Consider the following 26,318-nt stretch of genomic DNA (forward strand, 5'->3'; position numbering starts at 1 on the left):
TTTCTTTTCTTACATCTCGTCTTACGTTTGACATTTTCTTTACTCTTGTTATAACAGAGCACAATTCTAAAAAGAAAATTTCTCATTAAAATAAGAAAGAAAAGAACTACTAGCGTATTTATATATATAAAAAAGTATTAGAAGTTGTCATCTTATAGTTATAAGACAAATAAATTACGCGCTCAACAGGAAACGGCAGTCTCGTTTACAAATCCGTTCTTCGAATAAGATTTCTGAACCAATTGAAGAATGTTTTTTTCCCTTTTTAAATAATTCTCTTCGTTTCCGATTTTTTTATTTTTATTTTACATATCTCTGCTGCAAGATTAGTTTGATCCAGTCTACGTTGTCACCAGATACTAATTTCTTTCGAGATAAAATGAGTTCTTCGCTTTTAGAATTTAAACAGCTTTTATCAGTGCGCTTCTCCAAGTTTTGTTTAATGGACTTTTCTCCAATTGCCTCGAAATAACGTGAAAGGAAATCGAAGAGCAATTTTGATTACACGGACTGATCTTTTATGTTTATCTCGAGATTCATTAAAAACTCTTAAGAGATGCATCTTCCCTTTTCGAATTAAGGGTTAAAAGAACGAGTCTTCAAAATGACATTCAGTTTATTATTAATGCTTAAAGCTCCACGTTCTGTTTTATATTGAAAAAAAAATGAAATCCATTGTTTAGATATAACTGCCACTAGAGGCGCTCTAACACCCGTATCTCGTAATTATAAATATTTATCGACTCCATAATTATTATCTTTGTAATTAGAACAGAAGGGGAAAAAAATCGATTACTGACCAATAGAGGGCACTGGAGTATCTTTTAACTTGTACTTTTTGTTGTCATGCATACGGGATACCATTATTTAACTAGTATATTGAAAGATCATCGTATTCTTCGCTTATCTTACTCGGGTCATAATTGGCTGGATGTAAATAATAATAATAATAAATATATGGTGCATAAACACTACCCCTATTGTTATCTTAATCGCTTTTGTTGTAAAATAATTTCTTCCAGACCTTGACAGAGCTCCCGGAGTTAAGCGTGCTGCATGCTTATACTCAAGTGTGTAGAGTAAATTGAAAGCATCGTGTTACAAGAAAATACTGTTTTTGTGCTTGTCAGGTAATTAGCTATCAGTGTAAAGACACGTGAAACAGCGTTCATCCTAAGATTAAAGACGCCACGGCTTGTGAGTGCAACTGAGTAAGATTGATGTGGTTCAGAAGTTTAATTATCTATTTCTGCTATCTTTCGTTTTTCTGCCTATCTCGTCTTTTCTTTTTTCTCTTTCCCCCCTTCTTTTTAGTACGGTTTAGAAATAATAAAAAAAAAACAAATGGGGGAAAAGACACGGAAAAAAAATTATTTAGAGATGGTCTCGAGGCAAAGAAGTTACTCCAATATTTTTGGATTATCTGATTTAATCTTTACATGGTTGTTGTCTAAAAGTGGGTTTATTGTTTTTGTTTTTCGCCCTTTGCCCACTGCTTCCCAACACCACCCACATTCTCGGACTATTCAAATTCCATTTATATCAAGATAAAGGAGTCCCCAGATTTTGGAGTATTCATTCGAATTTGGAAAACTTGAATGTAGGGACTCCAAGCTCCATTTTTGATTCCTGCTATTTTATGCATTCTTAATTCCTTTATAGTAGTAGCGTAGCCAGGATTTTTTGTCAGCAGGTACATTCACCAAAAAAAGGTGCCAATTGCCTAATGCTAAAAAGCCCCACAATACCAGATTTTGGCATCGGGAGTACAATGTACCTGTTGACCCTACCCTGGCTACACTACTGCTTTATAGTGACGATATAAAACGCCATATACCGGTAGAGTCTAACTAGCCTTATATATCGAAAAATATCCATCGACTTCTTTTAAGAATCCAAACTTTTTTTCGGTTAAGAATGAAATTGAAAAAAGATAGCTAATTCACTCTGAATGTTGCGCCCAGATAGAAAATTACCATAAAATTTTTATATAAACCATCGTTCTATTTCCTTGATAAAATTACTCCAAGTTTTAACGTCAGTTGGTATAAGATACCACAAATAAAACAGAACTGTTTAAGAATCCATTTGCAGTTGTAGAAAAGTCAGATTCGTTTCGCAACTTAATGCAGCAAATGTAATGTTTGTACCGTGCTTTTCCTACTGACTATTTTCTTTCTAATGAAAGAATACGATATAGAAACTTCCACACTATTAGCATCTACAGTGGCGAACAAAAAAACTGCATCACTTGTGAATTTTGCAAATAATGTTTTGCGCTGCATTGTGGGTTGCAGAAATGTTCGAAATGCATTTGTTAGATGGGATATATATCTCTGTGAATGAAATCCAATAAAAAGACTCCACCTGATATATCTAATTGCCATAAATATCTTCTCAGAGTGTAAAATGCGTAATTAATGGAAATGGCAATCGTGACAACCAAACATACATTTCATTGGATTTACGTGTACAAACTGAAATGACAACTTAACGTAATAGTATTATGTACTGTAAATCAACAAAATAAGTCCTCAATATTTTGTTGTTCCTCCTCGAGCTGCAATTACACCTTGAAACGATCTGGCATAGAGTTAATCAACTTCTGGATATACGGTTGCCCAATTTCGTGGTACCATACCTTTACAATGCTCTTCTGCAGCTGAATCCTACTTGTTGGCTTCTTCTGAGCGATTGTAGACGACATTATGTACCAACAATTTTCAATACGGTTGAAATCTAGACTGTTGATGGGCCAGTCCAACGCTCTAATGCTAGAATTTGAGGTATGACTGCACCTTAAGGGAGAAAAACGAGGGAAAACATTGGTGTAAGCAGTGCTTTTTTTGGGACGGTACGGGGTACCGGCACTTTTATTAACAGTGAGATTTGGATGCGGTGCACTTCGAAATTTGTAATATTCCGTAATTTTTTTCACATGTTTACCTACTATTCAAATAAGCTTAAAATTATTTAACTAAATTTGCGTTTTTTACTGTCTATTGTAAAGATATTTACTATATAAATCTGCATAACAATTTTTATAATTCTAAATTACTCAGTCAGACCTCTGTTTAACGAAGTCCTTTTACAGCGAACTATTTTGAATTCTCCTTGGAAGTTACATTTCAAATACTTTCCGTTGAGCGAGAAAATTTTCATATAGCGAACGATTAGCAGAGTACGCACTGTTCACATTTCTGGCCTTCAGGCAATTTAGGCAATTAGTGCTGCTGAGCGAATTAAGAGAGCTAAAGGGATTAACATTCTACAACTTAGTGGTACCTGGTAAAACCTATCCGACCACCTGTCCCACATACGGAGGAGTTGCAGTAGTCGAGAGTGAGCAGATCAAGGTGTATTCCCAATGGGCTCTGGCCCACCTTTTACTGCAGTGGTGTCCAAACATTTCCCGTACAGAGGCCATATTCAAAGTTAGATTTCTTTAGTGTGTTCCTAATTGGTAAGAAGGTTTTGAAAGAATTGAAGCATTCGATGAACGCTCTGAGTACGATACAAATTTCATCGAGTGAATGTGAAAGAGGATTTTCACAAATGAATCTGATCGCCAGCGCTTCGTTGATGACAAAAACAGTTTCTTCAGTACTGTTTCTTAAAACTGTAGGCCCACCGCTGACCCGCTTCGATCCAGCAAAATATGTCGATTCGTGGCTGCTTCAGAAACGTCATTCAACAACCGACACACGAAGAGGAAGAAAAGAAGTCGGCATATTGTGTTGGATGAGAACTTAATAAAAATTTGGAATATTCTACAAAAACTTTATTATGAAATTATTTTTACTTATTTTTTTATATACGTACTTGAATAATAAACTTATGCTTAATTAACTGTGTGTTAATACACTTAATTTGTTGTTCTTATTCTAAAAACATTACTACTAAAGTAACAATATCAGGAAGAAATAATTGTTAAGAGTACTTTTCATATCCTTTTAATTTTCAATTTTTCCTGATAGCAAAGAATGCGTACCAGCACTTTTTTTTTTTTTTGTAAAAAAAAAAAAAAAAAAAAAAAACAACACTGGATGTAAGTATGTGTTAAGCCTTGTGAGACAAGAAGACTAACTCGTCATTAAATCTAAATAGCATAAAACTTACCAGTTTTGCTGGGTGCTGAGTCCTGTTAAAAAATGCAGTTTTGGACGTCTGTGTAGGGATCCCTAATAACGGGTTTCAGCCACTCCTCCACGATAGCAGTGTAGGTTTCTGCATTCACCGTTCCGTTAATAAATTTAATTCCCCCACCCCTTTGCTTGTTGTGCATCCCCTGACCGAGGGGGGGGGGAGAACTTTACAGTCGGTGCTATGCAGCCAGAATAGAAACGTTATCTGACGCAATAACTTTGCTTTGAGACAAACAAAATGACTGTAATCAAACAATATCTTATACGTTTCACTACAAACGTTACTTTTTTTTTAAGGTGATGCAGTTTTTTGTCCGCCACTGTATTTATATTGTAATCAAATATTTTCGCATAAATTGCCACGGAAGACAAAGAATTATCAACAAATCAAGTAGAAAATTTCTTTTTTTTTCTCTCGTTTTGTCTCATAAATTGAGTAAGGCGTCCCATCTACTAGAACTGGCCCACCTTCCCGTGGTGTGAATGAGTATTTGGAAGCAGTCTTCCTGGCGATTCTAGGTAGCCAAGAGGCCAGCACATCACAACATACATAAAATACACAAACATCACACTACTCCAAGTCTGGCCTAGTAGTAGTAGTGGCAAGTGATGCAAGAAAGCATGTGTATGAGCTTGCTGTCCAGTTCCTCCTTAAATTTATACAACCTATCAACTTCCACAACGACAGATGGAAGTTTGTTCCAGCAATTAACCACCCGCTGGCTAAAGGAAAATTTCCGCACATCTATTCTACATCTGTCTTTTCTTAATTTGAATTTATCCCTCCCTTAGGTTCGTAATCTGAACAAGTGGAAGGAGCCCATCAGATTCCAGCGTGCTCAACCCATTCAAGGCCTTATATACCTCAATCAGATCACCGCGCAGGTGCCTAGTCTCCAGCCACTGCAATTTGCAGAACTTAAGCCTCTCTTGATAAGAGGATCCCTTCATTCCCCTCACCAATCTTGTTGCCCTTCTCTGTACACGCTCAAGCAAATCTACATCCTTCCTAAAATGAGGCATCCAGACCTGTACGCAGTACTCAAGGCGTGGCCTGACCATTTCCTTATACAGAGGGACAATCACCTCCTTTTCCCTGCTAGCAAAATTCCTATATATCATTGACAAAACCCCATGACATACCCTGGCAGCCTGTCTGCATTGCTCAGAAAACTTCATATCTGACTGCACAATTACTCCCAGGTCTTTTTCATTTTCTACCACCTTAAGTGTAGTACTACACAGCTGGTACGTTTCTCTGGGGTTATTTCTACCCATATGCAGTACTTTGCATTTGTGAAGGTTAAACTTCAGTTGCCACTTGTTAGCCCATCTGCCCAAATTATCTAGATCCTGTTGCAGTAGCACACTGCCATTACTGTCATTAACAACCCTGCCAACCTTTGTATCATCTGCAAACTTCGACACTAAGCCTGATATACCTTCATCAATATCATTGATAAATATACAAAACAACAGTGGACCCAACACCGAACCCTGTGGGACTCCACTAATAACATTAGTCCACGAAGAGCAGCACCCATTTATAGTTTATAGAGTCTGTTAAAACCTACAGTAATACGAGGCGCATTTGAACTAAAGTTCTAGGAGCCGCCCTAACACATGTCCGCCACTGTATTTATATTGTGATCAAATATTTTCGCATAACGGGAGACAGAATTTTCAAGAAGTAGAAAATTAATTTCGTAAAATTCGAACCAAATCTAAGGTCAGGTTAATTTTTGACCATTTTGAAGCCCTCGTGTGTAGTAGCAGCACCGTTCTCCCCAAAACAGGGTAGGAAAGACCAGAGTTCGATTCCCGTCGATGACGTGAGGAATTTGTGGAGTTTTCACGACGTGGCCAAGCTAGCCAGTCTCAGGCGAGGGTAGCATGGTTTTCTCTCCCAGAAACTCGAGAAACTCCAGCAAACAGAAAATCGAAGTCAGAACACACGCAATGTACAGACAGTATACACAGAATAATATGGCCTTAGTCGCCGATGCTCCTAATACACAACACCATTTTAAAACAAGATGGTAGTCACTTACAAACACCATCTATTTAGAATAAATATATGCATGCGGAATAATTACTGGTCGAAGATGTTTAGTATCATCAAAAAGAACAGCTCTACAATAACGAGTGGCCTACATTATTAGATAAGCTATCGCCTATTATGAAAATATCTCGGGGATAGCGACTTAAGTTTTCCAGATTTCTCCCTAACAATCAGGTTTCACTACAAAGGCGAGCATATTTCGTAAAGTTAATATTCCTACACAGCAGGAAGACAGGTGTTTTAATGACCTATCCTAAGAAGTTTCGTCACGAACCGTAATTATAGGTCGTGACCTTACAAACGATTATTACCGCCTCCTGGATCCCCTAGTGGGAGTCGAATGTAAATATGACACCTGCCGCATGATGAAGGGGATCGTAGAATCTACTGCAAGTGCTTTGCGATACCATCTACGCGTGCTAGCATTGCACCTGCCGAGGAAGGCAGATGATACTGCTTTATGATCGAGGTTGTAGAGGACGCTGAAGTTTCCAGTACGATCAAGCCAAGCTGGAATGCACTCTGCTCATAATGCCAATATCTAATGACCGTTCTTTAGCGAATAACAAAAAAGAAATATTCGTATGGGATGGAGGAAGTGCAACCATATAAAAAGAGTCTTTATCTGTGATTTATCCACAATGTAATTAGTGTTAACAATAGGCCTCAGTAGTTCGCTACTAAATTTTGTTTTTTGTGTAAAAAATCTCTAAATAAGACCAGTAATGGGCATGACACACTTCCGCGTCTTACTTGAAGAGCACGTTAAGCCTCTCGCACATTAACTTCTCCCAAGAACAATCCAGATCGATGTACATTCGCCTCGCGTGTGAGCCTCTGAAAGTAATACGCCTTTGTCTACACCTTACAACCAGTGTTTTAAAGGGTTATTGGACTCTCGTCGATCTCCAGTAGCCAAAAGTCTCGGCAATGAGTCCAAACGAGGCGTGGTGTTGTAGGACGAGATCTCCAAGACTGCACTGTCTTCATTTATTGTTATTTTTCCGTTGTCTGCACTCAGTTTGCAACAGGCCGCCCACTACACTATTTTGGCGGATATAATGAGTCCAGTTTCGTATCGTATTGTCTCACTGCGAGCGAATTAACGCCCTTTTTTTTATTTTCATCTCCCTTTTGCGAGCTCAATTAACCGTATGACCACAATCTTTGCCGATGACGAGAGTCTTTCTTACCATCGTCTGCCATTAAGAAAGAGGGACGACAATAGAAGATGGATTAAGTATAAGGCGAACTACTTCGAACACGCAGGTCAGAAATCAATACTAACACACGCTTTCTAATTAGCCATGGCTGGTGTTATATGTGTGTGTAGAGAGAGAGAGAGAGAGAGAGAGAGAGAGAGAGAGAGAGAGAGAGAGAGAGGTACCTTTGCGAAGCGTATAGAGAAAAAAACATGAAGATCTAAATGGTTATTTTAATCCTGATGAGAAATTAATCTATTTAGAAATAATAGTCCATGGTCCAGCGCATGTCTGTTGTGTCTACGAGATTCATCCAATTTATTTTAAAAGAAAATTTAAATCTTATTTACAACAGTACCCAACTTTTTCCCCATTTGAATTACAGTTTTAAAACTTTCCAATAGATAGCGCTAGAATAGTCTATCTTCAAACTGGAATCTTAACGGGAAATTCTCTTTGCTGGAAGATGGGTCAAGCGCGTACAAAAGCATTATCAGAAAATGGAAGTTTAACCAAGCAGTGGTCGCACAAATTCGGCCGATATTACTTAACCACCCGAGTTAGTGAAAACTTAGAAGAATTGTCAATTGCTGGCACGGATTGTCATTGGTGATTAAACAGGCATTGATCCCCCATAATCGAAACTCGATAGTGGTAAACTGAACAATTTCATTTGACTCCAAACTTTAACATTTTTAAAGGGGGTTGGAGGAGTTAGAATTAAGAAAAACTTCCTAAGAGTATATAACTTCAAGTATCTCTGAAAATGATCTTTCAACCTGGTCAGGATTCCTGCAGGTAACGTCAAAGTCCATTAGTTCAGCTACTAGAGGAGCTCTTCCAATTACAGATTAAGGCGATATCAAATATATTTCAAATAAAAGGCGAATTTATTTTTAAAGGAGAGATTCTTTCTCCTACATATCAACCCCAGTGGCATCCCTCAAAGTCCATCACAGCGAACGCAGTTTCAATAATAAAATATTGAAGAAAAAGAGAAATGATTTTATTCTTTCAAACCTCCATAAACAGATCCAGTGCTTCAACCAGCCAGCCATGACTGTAAATACACCTGGGAATTATGCTTTGGAAATTTAACTGATATAGTAGCCGATAAAAACTATTTATGGCTTGTGTGGCATTTACATGACCAAAGACCAGTTTTACCTGATTCTTATGCGTTACATTTTGTATGTTTTGGGGTCCCGGAATAATTTTTAGCACTACCCTTATCTACAAATGTCCAACGAACCCCAGGATAATATAATGCAACAAGGAAATGTAAAGACTCGAATGCAGTAATAATAGGCCAGTGATAAGGAGGTAATCGACCGCAAAATACACGAAGGATGGTTTTCTCCATCTGAGAAGATACCTTGCATCTCTAGCTAATGACACAGAATTATGATCATCAAGAGAAAAAGAAATACAAATCTTGGCATTCTTTAAGAACGTAGCGAGATAAGAGGGTTAAGTGAACTAAGTTATTTACGCCATCACGAATGAGTAAATAGTTGCAATTTGGACGAACAGCCTACCATATTTTTGTGGTATCTTCAATTATAATGCTCTCCATCCCGGCGAGTGGGAAGTTGAGGGTAAAAGCTCCAAGACGTGTCTTCCACTCAAGACAGTGCTATTAACAAACTTATATACGTGTTTATTTTATTCAATCTTGGAAAAAAGAATTCAGCAGAATTAAACAGGTTATGTCGTGCTTCTGACATGTTTGATCATGTTCATCGGAGTTACCAGTTAAGTTACTTTGAAAAAGCAACGTTTACAAATGACCTTGATTAATGGGAGATTCTCGTTTTATTCATTGTGTGTGATTGGCCCATAGTATCTGTTTCGTTTAATTATTGCTGTGTTTGGGGATTAGGTACCGGGACACGCTAATAAAGTATACGAATAAGATGCCTGGGGGGTTTAATAAGAAGAAAATAGTTTTTATCGTGAACGGACGCGACGTTTTATCAACTGTGTCCAATTATACAAAACAGCGATACCGTATAGATCACACGAATGTGACCTTCAACGTGTGTACAACTACCCTCAATCCGTTGTCTGGGTAAGTCAGTCAAAAGCTAGAAAGAGGAACACGCTCTTTTTTCTTAAGTCTCTTTATTACTGGTCTTAATATCGCTTCCATCAGCCTCATTAGTTTGCTAAATGCTTGTTCGCATGTCCATGAGCCAGGTCATTTGTAATAAACGAAGACATTTGTCACAACCCATGACTGAGAGATAAATGATGCGTAAATATTTAGAACTTGCCAAGTAAGTTTTTTTTTAAAAAAAAAACTACTTTAGGGTCTTTCATTTAATGGTTGTAACAGGAAGAAAAGGAGGGGAAGAATTGTAAATAGCACTGTTAGTCTTTAAGTAAAGCATTACAAGTACCTTGCAAGTAGATGTTTGTTTCGAATTCCGAACGTCTATTGGGCAGAAGTTGGGACAAAGTGAATGATCCAGCTTGTTGCAGAAATTACTAGATGGCGGATCTCTTGAAAGTTGATTGGTCATCCATCATATTTTTGTCTATTAGTTTTTACTGGTGTTAATAATTGCTAGTGGAATCTTTTTGTGTATCTTGGCTGGTTCGACCACAAGTAAATTGTCACGTGATAGCTTTTGCTGATGATGTCACATTAATTGTGGCAGGTCGATCACGACACGATTTGGAGCAAAATGCAAACCGTGTAATAAATGATATTAATACCTGGGCACAAGGATTTAAGCTTACCATTAGCCCCCAAAAGACCAAAATGATGCTTTTTAAAACCAAACTTGATTTGGGACCACCGCCGCAAATAAAATTAAATGGGAGACAGTTGACTATGGTTTCTGAAACTAAATACTTGGGGCTCATTATTGATCACAAGTTGTCTTATTATGCGCATATAACACATCTACATAGCAAGATTAGGAAATTTGCCGGCTATATTATAAGAGTATCAAGAGGAGATTGGGGTGTGTCCAATAAAACTTTATTTTTATATTATAAGGTGGTGTTTCTGCCTATGGTTACATATGCAGCGGGAGTTTGGTCTCACAGAGTGGCTCTTGTTAGATTTCAGGCTAAATTAAACTCACTACAAAGAACGATGCTTCTCAGTATATTAAGGGTATGTAGAACTGTAGCTACGACTGCACTTCAAGTGATGGCTGGGGCAGTCCCTTTGGATTTGTTCGTGGCTTATCGAGGGCTGTGCTATGGCATTAAGAAGAAAATATCTACTAGACTTGTTGGCATAGAAGTTGACATAAATTCTGATATTAAGAGGGAGAAGAGAAGATGTTTAAATGAGATTGTTAACTTGTGGCAAACAAGATGGGACACTGTATCTACTGGTCGAGTGACAAAGAAATTTATTCCGGATGTTACCTTTTTAAGTGACAGAACAGTTCGAAGTTGGTTTACGCCAAGTTTACAAACATCATTTTTACTAACAGGTCACGGCTCGATGAAAGCGAAATTATTTCAGTTGGGTCTTTCGGATACAGATCTCTGTTTTTGTGGTGAGAGTGAAAGTTGGCACCATATATTATATGTGTGTACAATTTACGATAATGTCAGGGAAATAATCAGGGAAATCATTGCTGAAAATGAGTTAGGTCGGGAAGAGGTGTTTGTATCTAATAGGAGTGTATTTCAATTATTCCAGGATTTTGCAAAGGGAGCCTTTGAACTGAGGAAACGCCTGTTAAACAGTTGAACCAGAATAGTGTGTTGAAAAGAATACTGAAGTGGGTCCAGAATGCCCAAGAGACTATTGGTGATGATGAGGAGGATTTATTTATTTATTATTATTTTTTTTTATTATTTTTTTAATTTATTTATTTATTTTTATTTTTTTTTATTTATATTATTTATTTATTTTATTTATTTATTTTTTTTATTATTATTTTATATATATATACGTGTGTTATTTATTATTATTATTTTTTTTTTTTTTTTTTTTAAGCTCTGGATTGGGCCCCCAGAGGGTTTTTTTTTTTTTTTTTTTTGTTGTCTCATAACCTGAGACCTTATGCGTCCCATCTACTGGAACTGGCCCACCTTCCCGTGGTGTGGACGAGTATCTAGAAGCAGCCTTCCTGGTGATAGCTGCTTCTCGGTAGCTAAGAGGTCAGCATAACACAACAACATAACATGCATTAAACTACACGAACATTTCACTATATTACACGCTGGCCTGTTTTGCAGAGTCTGTTCAACGTACAAAGAAACGAGGTGGATTTGAACGGACGTTCTAGGAGCCACCCTACCTATACACACACATGTCAATGTGTATCTTGTATAAAATAAGTTACGCAGTCTTGTATTATTCAAAGAAAAACTTAGACAATGGCGTGTTTGGTTTGTTTTTTCCAAGCTTGTGCTAAGCCTAATTTGTTTAGGCTTAGCGCATTAATAAGAGATTTGTTTATTTTGGATTCATTTGGTTGCTTTGAGGAGGAGAATGATATAAGGATATTGAGGCCTTATCCTTTTGTATCATAAGAAGCCTAAGTCAAAAGATAAATCTTAATGTAGGCCTACGTTGGTGGAGACTCCGAGTGCTTTAAGTAGTCAAAATTACCTAGATTTTAAGTATGAAAATTTTCAGTAAATTAAGACATATTTTTCTTTATCTTAAAGCGATATATTTTTGTCATAATGAAGTCGTTTTATCGAAGGATACAAAGTCGAGGGTCCTCCAAGTGGATAGCCCTCGTTCTTTCTGTTTTTACTTCTAATCGACTAGAGACAGCTTTATCCTTCAGTTTCTGTAGCGTCCGAAAACGTCCACTAAATACTTCTTGGATGCGACCCATCAGTCTTAGGCAACGCCACACTTCCACCATCACTCACTCCACACAGTGTCTCGATAGTTGCACGAAGATATAACAAAAACAAATAAGCGATTAATCAAAGTTTCGCAACTTGGCCGGGCGGTGATGGATTACCAGATGGTTTTATTTTGGACAACACCAGCCCCGGTTCTTAACCTACGAAGAATGAATAACGAAGTCGGTTGGGGTCGATACGGAAATCAGATCTGTGAGAAAAGTGCTTCCTCCTTTAGATTCCCTTTCTGTCACTAACTTCATCCATTTTCCTGTTCTTTCGTTTTTATTTTGTTTATTTTATTTTTTCCTTTCGGTGGTCCGTATAGCGATCGTGTTCCACCCATCGTTGCATAGTCTGTGAGCAGCATAACAAAGATATTAGCCTCTTTACATATCATTTGGTAGGTGGCGCTTTTTTCTTTCTCCTACAACTTCTTTCCCAGCAGTCATGGTAATTCTTTGACATATTTTTTTGTTGTGGATCTTTGAGAATGTCTTTTGGATCTTTGTACGAAGTCTGACTTATGGAAGTTGAGTCCAGTCATGCAAACAACGAGTTAAATGGTAGCGTTTCGAAACGTGCTTCATTTTATGATTACTTTCAATTGATGAAAAATTGTCCACGTACTCATTCAGTTATATCCATTTGTATAAACAGACCTGCGTCGTATTTTGAGTTCTTTAAGTTAATAAAAGAATTTTGAATTTGCAACGAAAAATCTTTTATTTTAGAGGGAGTTTAAGACGTTTTAAAAATTTGCAACGATGTAACAAAGGCAGTGAGGAGTCAATGTATCGCATCTGTGAACTGTGTGAATTCTTTGGTCATATTCTGTTTTTCGGGATGAAAAACCCGAGTTACTAGGAAATTAATATCCAGTCGTCTAAAGATACCAAATAAATAAAATAAAATAATCCGTTCTTTCTGTCTCCAAGGGAATTACAATATTTTTCAAATACGAATGGTTTAAAACAGATTAGAGTTATAAACTACCAGAAGCATTCTATTAAATGAAAACGCAGTCGTAGAGTTTGACTAGTGGATACGTACTAACTGGAACACAACATTCTATTCCCTGAACATAAATTTTCTCCTCGTTGAACGAACAGACCATCCATCTTTTTTATGACCTATTGGAGGAACTCTTCACATAATGTTTTTATCTGGGATTGCATTTTAAAGCAAATACGTATACGTCTTTGTAGACTGATGAAGAAACGAGCACTTTAAATTCTTTATTATCAATCAAAAATTTAATTCTTAGTTGATATCTATTATCCTTTTCAAGAATTCCAATGAAAATAAACGTATAAAGACCGGAGAAACGACAATCAAATATGGTTATTAGTTTCCTGAATTCGCTTTAAAAATCAGTACTGAAGAAAATTATCTTTAGTAAAAACTAGTCCATATCACGAATCTCTTCCAATTTTGCCAGCGGGAAATTAGTTGTGGTTAAAATAAACGCCTTTACTCCCCTTCCCTCCCCTTTAATGATAGCCCTTGTCCCACTTAAATAATTAGATACGTATAATATGTATGTGTGGCTGTCTGCGCACGCGCGTATACTCAACGACGCGTAATTATTAAAAAAGAAATAAATTAACAAATTAATATACATGCAGACAACTATACTAACCAATTAATGCTTCTTTTAAATAATATATTCCATGATTATGAAATATGAGATGTTTTAAGAGTTTCCAAAATGGCGTGGGTTTGAAATTACATCGATTAACCCATATCTGGATATAAATACTGGACACACGTGACTTACACGCATAATTCACTCAAAATACGTGATTTGTTAACATCAATTTGTCACGTGGATTACCATAATAACTACGTAATTGAAGTGATTGTTACGTAAAAGGAACCGGTCAACATCGGTCGCGGGGGCTCTCTGAGACTTGAATAATAGCAGTTCGTGTCACGCATTAATGTCGTGCAGTTTTGTGGATATTTATAGGGTTAAGTTGAATGTGGTTAAAATGAATATTTCTTCCTTGTCTTCAACTAAGAGAAAAGAACTCAAGAGTATGTTTTCCAGAACTTTAAACATCAATAAAGGTTTTTTCAGTAACTACAAAAACTGGACTTACATTTTTTTATTAATATCCCACGCTTGATTTCTAATTAGAAAAATCTTAGACGATTTTTAACTTATAATCAACTGTTCAACATAACATAATTAGCCATCTTTATTCCATAATCCACCAAGGATCAAAGAGCATGGAAAACTTGTCAAACAGGCGATATTCCTTCTATTTACAAACTGGCACTCGTCCGTAATTTTAATAATGTTTTTCTTTTTTTTTTTTTTTTTTTTTTTTCAATGAACATACCGCTTATGTAAGTACATTGATCCTTTCTATCGACCGCTAGGGTCGGCTGTGAAGGCGGATGAAAGTCACGAAATGCATCAGCGGTGGACTTAAAGCCTTCGCATTAGGTCAAAGCATACCTCAGAGAGTCCATTAACGCGTGTCATGACAGTTCAGCTAATCCGGTCCTTCAATGGTTTTTTTTTTTTTTTTTTACCCTAAGAATCCTTCAAATATTTATTAAATGTAAAGCATAATCCTTGACGACCCCCAAGTCGGGAGAAGTTTTTTTTTTTTTTTTTTTTATGTATTTTTCAGCTACAAAAAGTAAAAAGAATGGGATTTAGCTTTATTAATAGAGTTAAACCGATTTTGGCTCTTTGCCAACTCTTGAAGCATGCGGTTGATTTCAAAAATAACTATTTTACAATCATGTAACTCTATTTGTAGTTATAATGGAAGCTAAATTAGTATTAACAATATAACTATGCTTGTAGAATGGAGTCAAATTATAATTTGTACATCATTTTTATTATTAAAATTATTATTTTGAATAAAATTAGACAGAACTGTTCGGAGTGTGACTTTAATATACAATAAACGAGTTTTACTGCAATCGTGGAATGTAAATTTTTAAATTACACGGACTAAGTGAACAGCATGCAGGTGTTCGTGATCGAGCTTTGTTTCTATCCGGACAAATGATCCCCTTTACAGCGTTTGACCTGACCTGGCTCGGCACACGCGATGATCTGAACACATTCACGCATTGTGGTCTAACTCAATTGCCGATTAGTTGAAAGACCTTGATTTCTGACAACATTGCAGATGTTATACGTGCTCTGAATTTCACGCTTCGCTGCACTTGCAAAACGGATTAAGATGTTCCAAATAAGATAGTGACTGTGTGGGGAGAAGAGATGCGAAACTGATCGCTGGATATCGAGTTACATGACTAAGGTCCTCGCACAATCATTTCCTATTTCACGTTGATTGGTTTCGTTTTTCTTAACAGGTAATTTCTTCCTTGAAAATTACCTGGAGCTTTAGATGCTGGTTTCCGGGGAGGAAGGAGGGGCACAAATGTTCGTACTGATTAAAGGACAGTCCTCCTGGCTTTTAATTATGATTAATGTTTAAAAAAACACACAGGGGGATGTCCAGATATTAATGTTAGGGCAGTGTAGTTTACTGCAGATAAGAAACTGAGATAACCTCACCTGGATATTTTCAAAGCATCATATTTTTGATGATCTTACTTCTTCTATCACAAATTCCATTTCCAGAGAATGCAATTCCTTGTAATTTGTCCGCTGAGTCTATAACAGTAATATTATTATTTGTAAATATATGTTTAAATAATTGAGAAAAATAAAATTGTTTTGAAAACTGTTTTCGATTTTTTCCCCTCTCTTTTAGGTATACACCCCTACGGGATTTGAGAGATATACAGCAAATTATGAAGTCAGCGACTATAGGATAAACTTCACGATATGGGATACCTCAGGTAAGTTACAACAATAGTCAATGTGTGTTTGTATTGTGTGGCCCACATGTTACGATACACTGCCACTTAAATGCCAAATATTAACTTATAATATACTCCAATAATACAACTCAATGAGTTGTATTATTGGAGTGATCACTACCGTGTTAGTTTAGCGTAACATTTTTATATAGTTACCCAAAACATTTGGTGGAACACATTAGTGGGATAGGGCGTGAAATTATTGATTCTGGTATATTTCTGAGTGGGCCAATGCCAAACTCCATTACAATCGTGGGATAACTACCACTGAACTGGCAGCCGCTTTGCCAATCAGAAGAATGCCCTCCTTTAATCATATCCGCAGCCAAAATGAAAATATGAACTATCTCCTAGCTTCCAACTGGGATTTGTGCTCCTGGAGGATCCCACAACCTTGGCTCAGTTCCACTCCGATGCTTGTCAGTCACTCACACTTTCCCTGAAGGACAGATTCCTTTCCAACCAAAAGTCTGGACACGCAACAAAATAAATGTCAACATGCACGAAATGGTGAAAGAGAAAATGTACAGACAGAGCTGTCTCTGTCGACCCATGGTTTGCATGTTATTATCCTATTAACATAATATTTATTTGTCATTCATATTATTCAAGTGCCTCACTTTGACTGTAAATTCCCAGCATTCCGGTGCTGCTGAGGGATTTGTGTAGTTTCTCTTCCACAATAAAGATTATATTTATTTTTGGTTCCGGTCTTGGCTGCAAGCGATATATTTTCAACGTAATATATGGCGCCTCACAAGGAAAACTTCGGTCATCCCTAGTCTTGTTTTCATTTCAGAAATTTGTAGTCAATCCAACACAAATAATAACGTCCCAAACAAGCTAAATTGGGTTGGGGTCGATGAGTTGGGTGTCTATGAAAGGACGGAGAAGACATTGTCGTGTCCTTGAAACCAGTTAGCAACGCAACCAGCTGCTTTCAGCTACTGGGCTTCCCCCCCCCCCCCTGCAATCATTCCACGTTCGAAGTCTGTAAGATCACGATGCCGATCCATTCTTCCTCGCATCCTTCACTCAAAAACTGATCACCACGTGGCGTGCAGACTACAAATGAAACTAATTAAATCCATTCAACGTTATCGGACAGTTATTGTCAGTAACAAGACCAAATAATGTTATAATAATTCAATATGGAGGGAAAATGATTTGCTTGTTTGTTGTGAAAATGGAGGAATTCCATCTAAAGCAAGATTCCGAATGCTTGTTACTCGAACTCCCAGGAAACAATATTAAACTGGGAGGAAAGATGAAAATCATAATGGAACGAAATGTCCAGGTCTTTGAATTGGTTGACAGATTCAGTGGACTCATCGGAGACCAAATAATCAAATAATATTGACAACTGAAGACCACGCTTGGAAAAAAATCTTCATAACTTCAATATCCTCGGATTCAATGTCACAATATGGTTTCTACAGCAGGGTACATCGACAGGGAATCGGACAAAGAGCGAATCGTCTTATAAAGTTTCAAATCAGTAGTAAACAACTTACAATAAACATTGGCAGATTGAAGTACGGCAGATAAATCATCGATGCGATGAAATGGATAAGATGGGGCCTAACTGAGAACCCTGAGAGTCACCAAACGAAGAAGAGGAATAAACGCCTTCGATGACTATTTTGGCAGGCCCATCAGGTAATGTTACAGTGCAATTTAATATACGTAGACCCTCCATAAGATGAAAAGGTATTATTTAAATTTGCTGGATGTACAGAATCAAAAGTGTGAGTAATATCTAAAAGTATAGTCTCTCTGACGAGCCAGGTCCAATTTACAAAAAGTTTGATCTTATAGATCTACGCATAAAATCAAATTAGTGGATAAAAGATTTCATAAAGACCAATCAGCTTCTTTAAAACGATATGAGGAGTGCCCAACTGGAGTAAGAACAAGGTCACTAAGATCGGATATAATGAGAGCATGACCGGATGAAACCACTGAGTCACCTTCAGTAACATAGAACACAGTGACCCTGAGTGAAACCTAATTAAGATAAAGACGAATTCCTAGTAGCAAAGGGGTACCTAGAATTAAATAATTGCTGTTCTAAACATTACAAAACATAGAAGTCTTTGCAGAGTCTTAAACGTTGGGAATGTGAGTATATTAATTGGATCTTAAAACTGCAATAAGTAATTTATGGTTTAATGAGAATTTTTAGTGCGATACGTGTGTCTTTGACTGCAATTTTCAATCCTAAGCAACACCGTAAATAATAGCAGATGAAGAAAGGTGAACATCATAATTTGATCAATCATGTTTAATCCACAAGAAAGTTTTTCGTAGCGCTGACAGTGTCTTTTATATAAGTCGAAATAATGTAGGCCACTGAGAGATTTCATCAATACTTTTTTTATGGAGCCACCATCGGAAAATCATTTTGCCAACACAGCCAGAAAAAATAAATTTAAATTACAAAGAAGCGTAGCAGGCTGAATTTTCTAATTAATTTATAAAATTAATAGGTCCTGAAATTGAAACAAATCCATCATTTAACAAAATGTTTTTTATTAATTATTGTGTTTTTTAATTGGCACGCAAATAGATTTTCAATAGACGTCTCTTCTTCAGTGTAAGGCTACCAAAGTTAGAATATTCGACCACAGACAAAACTCCTACAAGATTTCGCCTTAGAGAAATTATCTCGTGAGTTCGTAGGCCTGCGGTGAACTGGTCAACTTTAATTTCTGCAAGAAACGTCTTTCGACATTACACCCCCGGACAGATTTATAAAGCAGTACATGAACGTGTTCGGCTTAGCCCACTAGGAGCATATTGGTACTCAAGATTTTCATTTATCCACGTGAACACGCTCCTTGCAAGCATTCTAAGGCGCAGTGCAATGTCTGTTATTGATGGCATCTTTGGGTGGAATCTAATAGAACAGCGGGCAAGCCGTTTCGCATGCTGGCCACATATTGAAGGAAGATAGTAAGATACAGCTGGAGCTCCTCCCTCCCCTTATGGATTGATAGGGGGAGTATTTCCTCTACAATTCACGTAACAACCGCCCGTTCCTTTTCTTCTTCTTTAAATTTCCTTAAAATCCGAAGAAATATGGAACCGACATGGAAAAATGATAAGATTGCAGGGGCAAGTTCATCTATCAAATGTTTTTTTGGAGATTCTGATGTTAGTGCAGATAGTAAAACAGAATTGAAATATTTCCAAGATGTCTGTAATGCTAACTGAATGTTGTGGACTCTGAGCTAATACTTGTATGCATCGATATTTCGTGACGCGTGCTCCCATCAAGTCTTTATAGTGTTTGGATATGTTGATTTAATGGAGTGTACTCAATAGATGTGTGGTATTCCAGTAACTGGCATTGCTTATTGGAACCCAGAGTTGGTGAAACCATCTTTAGAACCCAGAGATAAGTCCTGTATTTACTATTTCTTTCCTCGTATCTTTTTTTTTTTTTAAAGGATATCTGGTGATGTTCATTTAAAAGTAGATTCTTTTTAAATCGAATCTGCAAACAGGATGATAGACTAGTCGCACCTAATGATAACACATTGGTTCAGTCAGTCAGTACATCATCAACAGAAGCCTAAAATCTGATCCTTTCTTAATACTTCCCCTCTTTAAGTTTTATCTTACAGAACCACTAAATATCAACAAGAATCTTTTAATCTTCGAAAAATATCAAACTACCCCTAAACCTTCCAGATACCCTTACAAATACGTGGGCCCAGTGTTAGTTTGTCTCTCACACTATATTTACTCGTTCAGATTGGTTCTCTGGCCGTTTCATCAATCAATACACAATTTGACTTGCCCATAATTACTCACCCACTTGGAGAGATTTGTTTGGTCATTAAGAAGTTGCAGTTGCTTTAATATCCTCATTAGTTGGATCAGTATAATTGGTAAAAGGAGTTATGACTGTCATTAAGAAAAATAATTTCAGGATCAAGAAAGTTAGATTGATAAAAAATCAAGATTCAAGGAATGGACGTAATATTTGTCACATTGGGAAGATTAAATGAGGTTAATATTCTGCACCAAAGAAGATTTAGTATCAGGAGATGATATATAAATTTTTGCTAGAATCAGTTTGGGTAGTTTCGTATGAACACCTTTTGGACTTCTACAAATAAACAAGTCCCCGATACTGCACTTATGTAAAAGAGTTTCCTGTATGCTGGGGTTGTAACTGACTGTGTCAATAGTCATTTCGTGCAACCGACAAAAGCGAACAGACTACGAATTGACAAACACGTACTTTCAATAACGAAATCCGACAAGACTTCGATGCACCCCATTTTTTTCTCTTCCCCTCCCCCCTCGTTCTCCTCCAGCAGCAGTATGTGTTGGACATACCAAACGCACGAAAATAAGGCAATCTTTACTTGGAATTTCGGAATGGTGCTGGTGGATGCCATTGAGAATTCTGTAGAGGAATTCGCTCTGAGCAGAAAAATACGACATAGCCTTCCTAAAAAAAACGTGATAAGATTTTTGTGTGCTGCTGTGATTTGCGAATAAAAAGAAAGAAAAAAATAAATAAAGCGACTGTTCGAGGGATAAATGCCACTCCCACGCGCGTGCAATTATCGGGGCCAGCATACGAGGTGATTACAGAAGTCCGATGCCGTATATCTGCGCATAATCGTATGCAAATCGGTCTCGTGATCACGTCCGCGCTGTCCTTTGAAGGTTACACACCGTAAGGAAGATCGAGATTAGATCGGCTACGCCTTCCGTATCGCGTGCGTGTTTCCCTTGACAACTGCAGATTGCTGTCTGTTGGCGCCGTGTCCTCAATTGGGACAAAACCGTGAAATTTTCTTGCTGCCTTTCCCTTTGGGGGGAGGGGTATCTAATGGAAGAATCCATCGAGTAAGCAAAGAACGGGGGTGTAATGGAAGTTGTTCGAGAAGTATACAGAACCCTTGTTCAATAACGTACTCGTAACTTGTGGAATAATAAATGAAATACAATCTTTGCGGATTATTACTCCCATATTGGCTTTGAACTTGGCTGTTAAGAACAAATAAACAATTTCCAGTCAGATGGGTGGTTTGGTTAATAAGGAGGTGCGTAAAAATTGTAATAATTGGAGTGAGTGGAAGATGGAATCAAACGTAATCTCCCAAACATAATTAAGCAAGGATTATCACTCTTGTCTGTAAAGAAACTAATTACCAAAGTGTCCTTATTTTGCAGGAGCTCCAGCATACGACACCGTAAGGCCTCTAGCTTACCAAGACGCAAGGGTGTTCCTGCTGTGCTTCCAAATCAGTAGTCCAGACTCCTTGGAGAATACAGTAAATAAGGTAAAAGTCTGTTTTGTTGAGTCGATAATTACTGGATTATTTATTTGTAATCGCGCTAATTAATGTGTTTGAAATAGAATTATGAACTTAGAAGAGAGAAATGGTTCTTGATGAAGGATTAATTCAAATGCATCCCTCTTTTGCCAGCAATTAATTTTCGAGTGATTGTGTTGTCTCTCTCTTTTGAATGGTCAGAAGTTTATTTTATATTTATTAGTTTCTTTTTTTCTTTCAGTGGTATCCCGAGGTTCGACAACATTGCCCAAGTATTCCCGTGATCCTCTGCGGTTGTCAGAGTGACTTGAAAACGGATACAGATACCATATGCAATCTGGCCAAACTGAAGAAAGCTCCCGTAACTTCAGAGCAGGTAAGACTATAAATAGAAAGTCTTTTAAGGTGGCACAATCGTACGATGGATTTTCCAACGAGTATATTTTAAATTAAACATAGGTCTGGAGACCTCACTTTAGGAAGGATGTGGAGCTGCTGGAACAGGTGCCGAGAAGGGCAACCAGAGTTGTGAAGGGAACAAAAGGGTTCTCCTACGTAGAAAGGCCTCAGTTCTGCAAATTGCAGAGTCTCAAGACTTAGGCACCCGCAGATCTGACTGAAGTGTTTAAAGCCTTGAATGGATTGAGATTCTTCCACTTTCTGAGACTACATACACGAGGAAGGATGGTTGTAGGATAGATGTGCGGAAGTTTGCCTTCAGCCAGCGGATGGTTGACTGTTGGAACAAGCTTCCATCTGTTGTCGAAGTGGATGGGTTAAATAATAATTTCAAGGAAGGACTAGACAAATTTTAGTTTAGACAAATTTAATGCTTCCGTCAGACGTGCCGTGGACAGATGTTGAGAGGTGCTTTCTTTGGTGATTGTACCTCCTAGTAACTAAGTGGGCAGATGGACAACACACAACTTACTGTACCCAACGTAACTCTGGCTTTGCAGAGTCTTGCATCTTTACAGTGCCACTAAGTGCGGTTTTGTGGGAAACTGCTGGCACTGCCTAACAAATGCACTATGTCCACTATATCTTCATTGTTCGGAAAGTAAACTTTCCCCCATTTCCCCCCTATTTTGTCTACTTTTTTTTTCTCGTTTGAAGTCTATAAGAAAGGACTATTTTAAGAAGCGAATTTTTTTTTCGAGCAGAAATCTTGACTTGTATTAGCTACTGACGGCGAGGGCAGTACTTGACCTCAAAATGGAGAAAAAATTGCCCGGTAGGCTCTTGCTTTCTACTCGGAGACGTTTACTGGGCTCTTGGGTCTTCATCTGTCATCCTATAACCTATCATTGATTCGTGCTCGGGGAATAACAAGTGTGAAGAGTTTGTGGGAGAAGGGGAAGACTTGGTAATCATGGAAAGCAGTTCTCTATGATGAATCGATCAACGGAGGGAAGGAACAGCTCCCGTCCTCTCGTGGTCTTAATTCCCTCCGAGATTTAATGATGACATTCTATCGATTTTGACGCAGTATTTAGACTCCAACTGAACTTAATTCTAACAACAAAAAGTCACCCTTTTTTTTTTTTTCTTCTTTTAAGTGCATCCTTAATTTTCCTAAACGGAAGATTTCAGGGTTATTTTTAAATGTTTTATTATCCGTATCTTTTCCAATTTTCTCCCATCATTCTTTATTTTCACGAATTTATTTCAATTTAATTTTATATATTCTGTTTTTCTTCCATTGATGGGTTTTCTTTGGATAAGTGTATTTTTATTTCTATGCAGCGCGATTGACCAAAATGATGTTGTAATACAAAAAATTTCGAAAGAAATCGGTTAAGTCGAAATTCGAATAATGCGAAACTCGGATAAGTCGAAATTCAGAGAAACTAGATTGTTATTCCATGGAGTACTTCTAGAAAAAAAATGTGAGCCTTGCATTAGGCCTCCCGGAAGTTTTAATTGGATTCATCAACAGAAATATCAAAAACAAACAAACAAAAAAAGTAAGTTATTTAAAAGTCCAAAGAATTCGTGAGTCTTGAGCATCTTGCCGATACAAATAAACGAATGTGTGGGACAAAAAACTCATCAAGAGATAATGACAGCGATAATGATCATCCATGAACGTTATTTCTTCTCCACACTGACATTTGGCTACTTGAAATCAATTCTGAAGTGAAAATTGTCATGGACTTATTACAGTTATTTTAGCTGTACGTAATCCCTTTATCGCAGATGGCAGCACTCGGTGTCATTACAGAGCAAATGAATGTAGGTGTTGGAATAGAGTAATGCCATCAGATGTTGCACAGAGTCTGCTTCGGTAGCAATAAGTCTCGCGTGTTGAAACTCATTTGTATTTTCGTGTCCCATTCCTAATGCAGTTAACTACCGAATGACCAGCTTCACGTTCTATAAATGAGGTCATAAGATGAGTTCTGAAAATTGAAAAATTTAACTAAGAAAGCCGAATTATTATTAACTAATAATACATAGTTTGTGTATGATTTAATTTATGCATTTTAAATAATTAATAGTTGGTCAATCGAGTTAATAATGGTCTTTTCTTTTTGTTTTTAGGCTCTGGCAGTTTCGAGACAGATCAGCGCCATCACGTACGTGGAGACATCATCAAAATTATGTGGAAAGACGGTACACGATGCCTTTGAAGTTGCAGCATTGGCTGCTCTAGGAAAACTAAACAAAAATCACGTTAGTCTCCTACGCTATCGTACTTTGACGAAGGCGAAACACAAGCACAAAATTGACCTCAAAGATGAGATACGGGACAAAGCTAAAAATTGTGTTCTAATGTGAACTCTTCTTTTTTTTTTCTTGTTGAGTACCTAGTGATCTTTGTACAGGAGGACCTATTTTTAGCGTGTAATTGTTGGCGGTTGCGAACAGCACCCGAATATACGTATTGTTGTAAATGGTGCTGAAGGCGCTCTCCTATAGGAGAAAATCAACAACGCATCACTCAAAGAAAGGGAAGATCTGTACCTTTTTTTTAGCTTTTTATTTGTTTTTCTTGTTGGTTTTCTTTTGTTTTGTTTTAATAGATAGGAAGACGCCGAAACAGTGGAAGTTTCGCAGTTGCTAAGTGACTTAAGAAATTGAAAAGAAAAGATAGAAAATAATGGAAAGATTGAGAACTTTAAAGCAATCTTCCTACCATCGAGTGTTTGCTTTGGAAATTGCCTACGAGTTTTTTGTACTTGGGCCATTTTTATTTGTCCGAAGACGTTTCGTATTACACAAAACCTTATGTTCTAGCACTCTGTGATAAGAAGATGCCATGGAAGTACTTAACAGAAGGGGTAATTTTATGAAAAATACAACGATCGTAATTTAATTCTTTATTGTGTTTTATTCGATGAACTTGGAGGCTGTAATCTATGTATGAAAAATATTTAAGTTTTCTATAAAAACAGAGAACAAATTTAATTTTCTGGAATGGTATTCGGAATATATCTGGTATTTATTGTAAATGCCACACGATATTTCAGTGAAGACGAAAAAAAATTATATATATATATATGAAAAGAAAAGTTAGAGGATATTTAATCGTAAGTTAATTCTTTCTTTCCAAAATTGTGGAGAGACTTTGACATAAAATTATTGACGAGAAGATATGTGGTGTCTCTGTTTTTCTTTCTCCACAAACTATTACACAAACAATATTGCCTTGCAGAGACGTTTCCTCGCATGAACGATCAGCTAATGGGCCGATCTAACTTTGTTTCCAACGTATCACCACACTATTACACTTGGTGGTACGTGTTATTCAGTTTTTTAACTTAAAATTAAACAATTTTCGATATATATGCCCGTATATACTTGACTAAGAGTCTAATCCAGTTAACGACAAGCGTACCAGTGGAAAAACACGTTTATTCTTTCATTTGAGGCCAATTTAAATTGAGGAAATCCTGAAACGGTTGAGGGATCCTGCTTGATACAAGTATCTGACCAACTTAAATGGATGGTTCACTCCCTCACAGGCCGTCATCTCAAAAACGTGCTTCCTGTAAGGGAGTTTATAGAAAGAGCTTTACTTCTGACCATCCTTTTGAGTATTTTTAGATCAAAGTAAAGAAATTTACAGTAGTGGGCAAAATATGAAGGATCCAGCAACTGCTTCAGCTTTATTCTGTTGGTGGATTGAGTCCAATAAGTTGTAATTGGTTCCTTGCATCGAAATACGGTAGATGTGTGGAAATTTGCTTTCAGCCAGAGAGGGTGTCTAGAGCTGCTAGCTGTCTTAGTTAGATATCAATCCAATAGAAAATATTTGGCGAAATATCGATCGGGAGCTGTAAAAACCACTGGGTTTAAGGATTACAATAAAAGATTGTTTTTGTAGGATAAGCCAGCGTGTTTAAGTATTATTTAATTCTTTTCCAAAGAGAATTTATGATCTGTCACTGCTAAAACCTTCCATCTGAACACAATATGCTTGGAACGTACGCTAATTTTTTTCCCCTAACTACATAAGTCAGAGTTGATATTAATCAACATAAAACTATAAAAAAAGACTTAACGATGCCAATAGATTTATATTTACAATTATTTGTTTGATTTATAACATTTCTCTACAGCATAAAGCCAAAAGCTACAGTATATCCATTCTTTTTAAGCAACAGAAGGTAGACTTCGTTAAACAGTTACTCGATACTAAAAATATATAGCCGCGAAAAGTCGTTAAAAATAGATAGAACAGTACTCTTGCTTTTTAAAAAAACGCATAAATCTGTCCTACATGACTTGATTGCGCTGAATAGGCGGAAATCGAGTTAATTGGACTTTATACGCTTTATATTTCTCTGCTATAAAAGGCTTAATTACCCATCCGTTAGTGCAGTTTCTAAAGAAGCAATAATTAGTCCTCTTTTTTATTATTTTTGATTCGTGTTCGTCGAATAACTCCGCTCCATCGATAACTACTTCAAGCTGG

The 26,318-nt window shown here is 37.1% G+C and overlaps 1 protein-coding gene across 3 annotated transcripts in view; it reads left to right on the forward strand.

The window, feature by feature from the left end:
• Positions 1–24,863, forward strand: part of LOC150079359 (ras-like GTP-binding protein rhoA) — a 46,280-nt gene extending 21,417 nt beyond the window's left edge. For 2 of the 3 annotated variants that reach the window (XM_090384089.1, XM_090384088.1), the window contains exons 3-6: positions 15,989–16,076; positions 21,294–21,403; positions 21,639–21,773; positions 23,942–24,863. In XM_090384089.1, coding sequence (XP_090240215.1) covers positions 15,989–16,076; positions 21,294–21,403; positions 21,639–21,773; positions 23,942–24,178 — 570 coding nt within the window. In that variant the 3' untranslated portion in view covers positions 24,179–24,863. The remainder of the gene's footprint in view (positions 1–15,988; positions 16,077–21,293; positions 21,404–21,638; positions 21,774–23,941) is intronic. The other variant, XM_090384087.1, reaches the window with a different exon arrangement.
• The last annotated feature ends 1,455 nt before the right edge of the window (positions 24,864–26,318 follow it).

The sequence above is a fragment of the Mastigoproctus giganteus genome, chromosome 10, assembly GCF_048544385.1.
Source record: "Mastigoproctus giganteus isolate SK-2022 chromosome 10, ASM4854438v1, whole genome shotgun sequence".
Classification (NCBI taxonomy): Eukaryota; Metazoa; Arthropoda; class Arachnida; order Uropygi; family Thelyphonidae; genus Mastigoproctus; species Mastigoproctus giganteus.